The following is a 10486-nucleotide window of genomic DNA, read 5'->3' as shown; positions in this document are numbered from 1 at the left end:
TACACACGTTTTTGCAAGTGTGTTGTAAAGTAAGTTAATGGAAAGTTTTCACTGTATATCTTGTTCTAGTCTTTCAGGAAACTTTTTTTAGAGTCACTGATCAGGAAAGGATAACAACAAAAAAAAAAAGAAAAATTCAAGATTGATAATGTCATATTATATATATATATATATATATATATATATATATATATATATATATATATATATATATATATATATATATATATATATATATATATATATATATATATATATATATATATATATATATATATATATATATATATATATATATATATATATATATATATATATATATATATATATATATATATATATATATATATATATATATATATATATATATATATATATATATATATATATATATATATATATATATATATATATATATATATATATATAAGATATGGAAAGGAATTGGCTCTGAAATACAGTAGTAGATGAATGGAATAGACAGACTTATTGATGAGGATGATACATGGAAATAGGTAAGTATGTTCCATATATAGACTACCACAATACCACATGTAGGCCTCCTAACTTATTGTAACTTTTCTTATTTTTATGTACATATGTGCTTATGTTTATTGATGGCAAAAACAATTTTCACCATTTCCACCCCATGCCAGGATCAACAGTATGTATCAAACAAAAATGTTCCTTTCTTCACATTTACGAACATGAGAACGATTCCACGCAAGAAATCACTGAAGCACAAACAATCTAAAATTATTCTTTCTTTTATTTCTCATGGACTGAAGAACACTAAAGTAATTCATTATAACCAGATGGATAATTTTGATTATTTATCTTTATCATTGTTCACTTACAATTGTTCACTTACAAATTATATATATATACGAGTATATATATATATATATATATATATATATATATATATATATATATATATATATATATATATATATATAATATATATATATATATATATATATATATATATATATATATATATATATATATTGTTTATTTATTATTAATGATATTTTTGCTTAGTTTACCATTGTCTCATAGAAAGATGAACCTGTACAGAAGGCAAACGTGCATTGCAACACTGATTAAGTGGACAAAAATTGTGCCACCAACCATTGCAATACTGTAGTCTCCATTATAATATGGCCCAGTTTCACACATCATACACTATCTTGTATATCTTTACTTCTTATCCCGTGTGTAACAAATTCCTTTGTGTGTTTGGAAATTTTTATTATAAAATCACATCTTTTTAGTACAATCGAAAATCACATCTTTTTAGTACAATTGAAAATAATATCTTGTTATACTTTTTTTTCTGGTTTGTTGGTGATGGTAAGATATCGTCTTATATAAATATAAAACTGTAATTTGCACGATGGAATGCAAATGATTTTCAGGTATCTCTCTTAAGGAGATCACTACCTACTGCCCTTCTATGTGGAAGACCTTGACGTCAGTTGAAAAGAAGTTGGAGACGCCACTGATGATGCGCTCGTCATCGACGCGGCGGTCCAGTGGGTACCCGTGCGGCTGCTTGTCGGGATATTTGCCATCTTCACAGCCATAGTGGTTGAAGGTAGTGGACTCGTGCAGCCCCGCGACAGCCCCGTCCTTGGCGCCGTCAGAGACGAAGACCACAACATGGAAATCCATGCCCTCAGTCTTGCCCTTGGGGAGAAGGAACCTGTTGGGTAACCCGAGGCTGCTATGGTATTCCTCAAGATGGAGCTCTGAGCCAGAAGCCAGTGCCTCTTCAGCCTTCTCGATCAGAGAGTGGAAGCTGGGGACATCAGGAACTGTGACAGCGGATAGCTTGCTGGAGCGTGTGATGTGGTTGGATCCACCACCCACTGTGGGAGAGAGAGAGAGTGTTAACTTGTGTCTTAGTACTGAATCACTGCCTAACAAAGTTAGGTAATCATTGAGTTAATGCCTAAGTCATTTAGAGGAAAAGGAGTAAGTGGAAGGTACTTTGCAATACTTACGCTTAACCCAGAACTTGTCCATTTCAATAGCGTTCCAGCGTCCCTCGTTGAAGGAGAATTCAACATGATTGTTGTCATACTTGGGCCAGGCAAAAATACGTACAGTTGCCAATACATCGTGGTCGTTGTTGTTTGTGATATCAATTTTGAGAGTAAAATCATTGTGTGTAAGGCGATCAACTTTGGCAGAGATAGGCACATCTTCGACCTCGGTTGTGTCGTCAACAGCATTGACGAGGCTGTACTCGAACTCTTCAAAGTGGGTCTCAAGGCGGTTGCTGAAGGTTATGCCTTCGACGGAGACTCCAGAAAACTCGAGGTCCTCCTTGGTGTAGGGGGTAAGACTGTCCTTGTGCTCCCTGAAGATGTTATCCATGTACTTGTGGAGGCGGAAGAAAGCAGGATCGCGCGTGGCGGTCTCGAAGTGCTCCAACACACCAGGAGGGAGGGCAAACTTGCCATGAGGGTCGCCCTGGCGGCCAAGCATGACATGAGCGGTGTTGTGCAGGGAGCCGTAGTACTCGGGGTTGGGGCTGTAAGTAGAGGACTCAATTACATCACCAAGGATGTCGATGCCATGAGCGTCTCTGATGCTGATAACAGACCCGTCCCTGCCGGTGAAATAGCCGTGAGCGATGGCATCCCTAATGCGGCTTTCCAGGATCAACATGTCACGCACGCGCGCAACGCCGTCCACGTCCTCGAAGTTCACATTGTCTGGTCGTGAGGGGAAGTAGCCGCCGTACTTGTACATGGTGTGGGGAGCGAAGCCCTCGTAGATCACATCGTCCCAGTGGAGTTCGTCGACGGGGTCCAAGTAGTTGGAGAGACGCTCTGCGTCGAAGCGAACGGTCAGCTGATGATGGACCCAGAAGAAGCTCTCGCCCTTGCGGTCAATGTGGTGGTCCTCATGGGCATCGTCCCACCAGAAGGGGAATTCCAAATGCCAGGTGACGTGGTGGGTGTTCATGCCGATGTCCTCTCCGAAGTAGGCCACACGCTGCTCTGGGTTGCTCTTGCTGCCGGTGAATTGGGACTTGATCGTGACGGCAGTCTGTGTCATCTTGGCCTTGTAGGCTGCTTGAATCGCCCCGCTGTTAGTGAAGAGGTGAGGGGTAACCTCATAGAGAGGTGGCAGCACCACGTGTTCTGTCAGATGAGAGTGGACAACGGCAGCGTAAATGGCGTAGACGAACTCGCCCTCGTTCATGCGAACGCGGAAGAAGGCGGCGTTCCCAGCGAAGGTGTCCCAGTCTGTGGAGTGTTCGAGCACGTCGTAGAGCATGAGAGCCTCCTGCCGCTGGCGGGTGTTGAAGAGCGAGAACCAGTGTTTCTGCTCCAGCAGGCGCTCGTCGTTGAGTTCCTTCATGAGCCGCCTAGCGGAGACACCACCGTCGTCATAGTGGCCGGAAAGAGGATCGAAGGTCTGGGAAAGCTCCTTCAGATGAGGATCACGGATTTCTCCGTAAATTTTCCACAGGATGTTGTTGACATCGTGCTGCTTCTGGGCGTCGGAAGCTCCTGTCAGAGAGACATAAACGTTTCAATCTATATTCATCATCATTTTAAGACTTTGCTCATGAGAGAGAGAGAGAGAGAGAGAGAGAGAGAGAGAGAGAGAGAGAGAGAGAGAGAGAGAGAGAGAGAGAGAGAGAGAGAGAGAGAGAGAGAGAGAGAGAGAGAGAGAGAGAGAGAGAGAGAGAGAGAGAGAGAGAGAGAGAGAGAGAGTTGCACCAAAGTGCTTTGAGGTAGAACATGACAACAAATCTTGAGGCGTTAAATTTTTCATTCAAGTATTAGTTGTTATAAATTATTTCATCCACTCGCTAAGGCGTTTTAGGTAAGGCAATGATTGCAGAACTCAAATAAATTTGAAAAAAAAAAAAATGAAGAAAAATAATGTTCCATGCTTTATGTTTGACATTTTACATGTCACTTCTAATTTCGTTGCTCCTTGAATATTGAAATAATTTTTCCGTATAGTAAATAAACATCTACTTAACACTGTCATGTTTATACGTTTTTTTTAGACGCTATATAAGCAAAGCATGGAATTATGAAAAAAAAATTATGAATTGCCGCCAATGCTGACGTGTGTGAAGGATGAGGTGAAGTGTTTTCATAAACAGTTGTATCTTTCGTTTACCTGGCGTTTTATTTGTCATGCTTGTAGACGTTTCCTTATATGTTGAAGTTTCAACATTTATTATAATAAAATGGCGGCCATACGTCAAATGTGCCATAATCAATACAGGATAGTATTTTTACTCCTGCCATATATTAAATTATTTTATTTATTTTTAATGAATTTTTAAAGACCCCTTTATAAGCCTTAAGGTGTAAAGGTATGCTATGGCAAATGCTAAAGAAGTATATCTATGATGTCACTCATACTAACCAGAAGTAACTGAGAAAAATTGTTTAGAAACCCAGACGTCATCATATATGAAGTATGATCTGGCTGTAGTGTTTTAAAGTTTAATTCTCACACCTGCTCTTGCTCTCGCTCACTTTTTTTCGTTCCTAGTTACAACCTCGCATAAGAAAATCACACAACCGATTCTTTCATGATGCTTAGGGAAGGAACATTTGTTATAATGTTCAAGATGCAGGTAATATGAGAGTTCGCTGTCCTGCCCACGGACAACAGCTACTCACCTCCAGGAGAGTCGGCCATCATGCCAAAGTTAGGCCAAGCGGCGGCTGCCGCCACCAGAGCGCACAGGACCAAGAGCTTCATGGTTGCTGCTGCACTTGACAGTGGCTACTTGGTGACGTGCAGGCTATTTATACCCGCCAAGGCTTATCCCCCACTCGGTCTTTCCCTGACATCTCTACTGGCACCCCCAAAACCGGCCCCCTCTGCTTGCGTGGTGATAATTCGTGCCTCTCCATTGACCTGCCCACCCACCTCTCAATCTCTCGCTTTTTTTTTTTTATGACTTTCATCGAGAAAGTTCCTTGAAACGCATGGCGACAACTGCACGGGGCTATGAGTTACATTGCTCAGTCAACTCCAGATTTTCTCGTGAAGTAAAAGAATAGCGGTATGTCTGAATAACACTTTACGTCAAGACTAATGACGTTAGCTTACTATTAAATACCTTCATATATGGCAAGTAAACAAATGTTAATAGCTGATTTTCCATCACTCTAATGTATATTCTCTCCTACTAATTTCTCCCTTGCCTCCTGGAAGCCAGAGTCAAGAAGTCAGTTCTGACTCTTCGCTCGAACGAGCCTTCCTCCTTGTCCCCCAACATACTCCGGTGTAAATGTATGAAACCATTCGAAGAGCCATGTATGTTAGGGGACAGAGTGGGTGGCTTTTTTTTTTTTTTTTTTTACCAAACGCCAAGAACTGACTGACCTTGACTCCGGCTTCCAGGTGGGGAGGGGAGAAATAAGTAGACGCGAATGTGTTTTATGTCCTTGCGGAACCGCGAACCTTACATGGTTTTTCTGAATATTGGTAGATAAATGTATAACTTTCCTTATCAACTTCTGGAAAGCGGTTGGTGTGTGGCAAACTTGGGAAACCGGTAGGCGCAGAGGCTTGCGTTTTAATTTAATGTCTATTTATATTATTTATGTTACACACTGACTATATATGGTAGGAATGTGGAGCACCCGCGGTCATCACTGAACATCGAAACACCACTGTTAACATTTATGGACTCAGCAGTTGTACATACTCGTAGAATAACAGACTTGCATTTGTCAAGATAATGCACTATAAAGAGATGAATTGGTTAAATAAACAGCAACGTTTTTTCATTTTCATTGCATTATTATTTTTGCATTTTTTTTTTTAGTTTGAGAACAGGATGAAAAGACTGGAGATTTCTGAAAACAAAATAAGATTAAATTTTATTCTGCTTATCAACGTAAACAAAATGCAGAAATCATGAGGACAGCATGGAAGACATCCACAATTACTGTTTGGAAAGAAGAACGAAGTGAGATGTGACATTTAAAAATCCCTGCCGGACAAGTTTTATAGTGCAACTGAAATTACCATTTCATGGTTTATTGGATAATTATATGTATATATATTTTTCATAAGATACCTACTTACGTACATTTTATTTATTTATTTATTTATTTATTTTTTTTTTTTACCTTCTTTAGGGCTCCAAAAGTTATCGTGTTCATGCAAATAATAATCAGTATTGATTTATAATTCAGTCTATTGAATGAACGTGCATGATCTTTTCATCAGCGTTTTTTTTATCAATCATTACTTGAAATTGATTTTATCTCAAATAATATGCATCAGCATGATTGGTGATTAGTAAATGACAATGTTAAAGCGCGTGAATTGACAGAGAAACATTGACACAACAGCCTTCTAGTCACGTCGTCTTCCAAAGTAAACTTTCTGTTGCGAGGTGCTTCTGTCAAGCAACTCTGGTGGGATGAGAGGTGAATATTCACTCAAGTGTTTATTCTTACTTGGCCGAGGACTTACTTATCTCTTATCTATATCTCCATCTAGTTTTTTTGTCGTGATCTGCAGCTATACCTGCCTGTGTCTATGCGTGTGTCTATACCTATCAGTTTGGTCGTCTCTTTCTGTTTCTGTCTGTCTGTCTGTCCATCCGTCTGTGCGTTTGTCTGTCTTTCTGTTTAGCTGTTTTCTTTTTTTTTCTGTTTGCTTACGTGCCTGCCTGGCTACCTGCCTGTTCTCCCCCCCCCACCCTCTCTCTCTCTCTCTCTCTCTCTCTCTCTCTCTCTCTCTCTCTCTCTCTCTCTCTCTCTCTCTCTCTCTCTCTCTCTCTCTCTCTCTCTCTCTCTCTCTCTCTCTCTCTCTCTCTCTCTCTCTCTCTCTCTCATTCTCTCTCATCTCTCTCTCTCTCTCTCTCTCTCTCTCTCTCTCTCTCTCTCTCTCTCTCTCTCTCTCTCTCTCTCTCTCTCTCTCTCTCTCTCTCTCTCTCTCTCTCTCTCTCTCTCTCTCTCTCTCTCTCTCTCTCTCGTCTCTCTCTCTCTCTCTCTCTCTCTCTCTCTCTTTCTCTCTCTCTCTGTACCAGCACTCTCCAAGGTCGTATACATGTATAAACAGACATACATAGCAAATTTTCTCCTATTTCATACATGTGAGATCTTCCGTTACCAGAAGTGGACTTGAATGCAACTTTTTTCTTCCTTGTTCTCGCTTGTACGAAGCGGTGTCACACTTGCCAGCATTCGTATTGTGGCGATCCCTAGCAACTAGCCACTACTGATGTATTCGATAGTGGCTGTAGTGATGTAATTTGTTTATGTACATCTGCATTCTTTTGAATATATTTTGTCCCGATACTACATGATATAATATATTGCAATATCATATAATTCCTAGTTCACTATCTTCTCAGGAAAGGACAGTGACCAGCTACAGGAAAGTTCTAGTGGGATTCTCTTTACTATATCCATATAACATAAATGATTCCCACTTCCGTGTGTTGGAGATTGTGGAGTGCGCTTGTCTTGTCTGGGATGGAGGCCGAATTACCTGCCCACGATTGTTGCTGAATTTGGAAGGGAAATAATATTCATTCACAGACGGTCCAAAGTTTAACAGACTTGCTTGGTAAGTCCATCTTCCTCGCCCTTGGAATCAGAATCAGACGCAAGTAAGCAAGACGAGTGAGCTACAAACTGTTCTGCCAAATTCTCTTTGGTGATCCTGAGGGTAGTGAACTGTCCTAGATTAAATACTAATATACGCTTTTAATAATGATTATATAGAGAAGTAAACAAATAAGTATTTGAATTCCTAGAATAAAACAAACCCACATCAAAGAAGGATCGTTTAATTTGTGAAACCAGGAATTATAATATAACTATATAAACTCTTTTCAGAAAAAAGAGATTACATTTCTTGTATCATAGCCTAACCACCTAGTGCCCGTGAGATGCCAAACAAATGTTTGTCTATTCATATTTGAAATGTTTATTAAAGGTTAATGAATTGATAATATAATACTCATCTAAGAAGAATATTTTAAGAATAAAAAGAGATAATACTATGTCCCCAACAGCTCAGAGTCGTACATTGACGTCACCATCAAGCGAGTGTGTGGCTCGCTTTCATTTTTTTTTTTCTGTCTGTGTGTGTGTGTGTGTGTGTGTGTGTGTGTGTGTGTGTGTGTGTGTGTGTGTGTGTGTGTGATTCAGATTCAGATTCAGATTCAATTTATTTTGCTCAGACTTTGTAAACAAACTATGGAGCAAAGCTCGTCATATAATTTCCATCATGACTAAAATTATACAATAACTAAATCATAAAAAAAGTTAAATCATAAATCATAACTATATTTAAACAATAACATAATAACAATAACTCCAGTTAATTTCAATCATAACTAGAATTAAACAATAACATAATAATAATAATTCCAGAAGTAATACTCTTAATTAAATGCATTACCTGAACATTTGATAGACAGCTCTTTAGAAATAAGCTATATTGGTCAAAATTTCTGAATTTTTACTTTACATCAATTCTACAAACTCATTCATTGTTGGGTTATTTCTATAATAGTTTGGGATGTATCTATTCCGTACTTCAACAACATTTTCGTTAGAACATAACAACATAATATGAAATAAATCTCCCCAACAACAACTTCTATATTTCGTACATAATCTTTCTTCTCTACTTATATTTCCATATATTCCTACCACAAATGGTAAGGTATTGCTATTTGATCTTATTTTAGTTAAGAGCTTTCTGATGTTTTTTTTTTTTTTTTTTTCAATAAATAATCTTCCAAAACATACAATTTTTTATACATGCCATAACTTTTGCAAATTCCCTTTGTTGAAATATTACTGTACCATGTTGAAATCCATTGATCCTTCAGTTTTCTTTCCATGGCTTTCTTTAACCATTCACGATTATTAATATGTTGATCTAACCATATGCCTGACATGCCACAGCTATTCAGAATGTTTCTTATATGACAGAGCCAAGTAGATGATTACGTGTTTGTGGAGTCTAGATATAATAAACTTCTATACATTATCATGCTTAATTTTGTAGTTTTATCTGTTATCAACCTTGACCAGTATCCTATCATTCTAGTATTAATAATAACATCAATGGGATATTCTAACTCACCGTACACAATGTCTGTACTTGTATTCTTATGGACATATAATACATGTTTTAAAAATTTCATCTGCAATTGTTTCAACTCTCTATCAGCAGTATAACCCCATATTTCACAACCGTATGTCATAATTGGCATCACAATCGTATTTAAATCATTTAAGTTGTAGATCAAGCGGTAGTCATATATACGGCATTTCCCAATAAGTGAATACATCGCTCTAGTAGCCCTTTTTTTGAGTTCTAACTGGGCAGTTCTAAATCTCCAATTATAATCAAATAAAACTCCTAGGTACTGATATTCACTTATTGTTTCGATATTCTCTTCTCTAAAGGCAAAGTCATAGGTCCCATAATTTACCCTCCCTCTACTAAACACAACAACCTTTGTTTTGCTGTTATTTACCTCTAACTTCCATTGCTCACAATATGATTTCATTGCTTTGAGAATATTTTTAATTTCATCTTCGCTATTAGCTGAAATACGAGGTGTGTCATTAAAGTTCCAGGACTGGTGCCACACAAGTTTTATTTCACATCCAGGCTACAAACTATAGGTTATCTCCTTCGAATCCCCCTGGCACCGCATGCACTTGTCCATCCTTCTCTGCCAGGCTTGCATGCACTGCTGGAAGGATTCTTGCGGGATGCTCCTCAGCTCCGTCGTCACGGCCTTTTTGATGTCGTCCGCATCATCAAAACGGGTCCCCTTCATGACCTCCTTGAGCTTGGGGAAGAGGAAGAAGTCGCACGGAGCGAGGTCAGGTGAGTAGGGCGGTTGCTCCAGCACGGCGATGTTCTTCTTGGCCAAGAACTCTCTGATGCTCAGGGCATTGTGAGCAGGCGCATTGTCGTGGTGAAGCAGCCACGAGTTGCCCTGCCACAACTCCCGCCTCTTCTCGCGCACTGCACGAAGCAGACGCCGCAGTACTTCTTTGTACACATGTTGGTTGACTGTCTGGCCCTGTGGCAAGAACTCGCAGTGGACGATGCCCCTCACATCGAAGAAAGCGATCAACATGACCTTGAAGCTGGACCTGGACTGCCTTGCTTTCTTCGGCCGTGGCGACGCCGGACTCTTCCATTGAAGGCTCTGGCGTTTGGTCTCCGGGTCGTACTCAAATACCCAGGACTCATCGCCGGTGATGACTCTCCTGAGCAAGTCTGGTTCAGTTTCCAGACGCTCGAGGATGTCCTGACACACCTGCATGCGTCGTCCCTTCTGGTCATCGTTCAGGAGTCTCGGCACCATCTTCGCACAGACTTTCCGCATGCCCAGATCTTCAGTGATAATCTTCCACACGCTGTTGTGGTTCATGCCAAGCTCATCTGCGATCTTTCGAACAGTCAACCGACGATCGTCACGCACCATCTGCTTGAC

At 39.7% G+C, this 10486-nt stretch overlaps 1 protein-coding gene across 1 annotated transcript; it reads right to left on the bottom strand.

Annotated features, from left to right (window-relative positions):
* Nucleotides 1-1233: 1233 nt before the first annotated feature.
* LOC135101801 (hemocyanin subunit-like) lies at nt 1234-4994 on the bottom strand. The gene is made up of 3 exons (XM_064006095.1): nt 4668-4994; nt 2010-3530; nt 1234-1874 (listed from the first exon to the last, which is right to left on the bottom strand). Exons 1-3 carry the CDS (start codon nt 4747-4749, stop codon nt 1447-1449), a joined length of 2031 nt encoding a protein of 676 aa, XP_063862165.1. The 5' UTR covers nt 4750-4994; the 3' UTR covers nt 1234-1446.
* Nucleotides 4995-10486: the final 5492 nt, after the last annotated feature.

This window comes from Scylla paramamosain, chromosome 7 (genome assembly GCF_035594125.1).
Source record: "Scylla paramamosain isolate STU-SP2022 chromosome 7, ASM3559412v1, whole genome shotgun sequence".
In the NCBI taxonomy this organism is placed as follows: Eukaryota; Metazoa; Arthropoda; class Malacostraca; order Decapoda; family Portunidae; genus Scylla; species Scylla paramamosain.
Note: the sequence above shows the minus strand (reverse complement) of the source record. Positions and strands in the feature narration are given on the sequence as shown.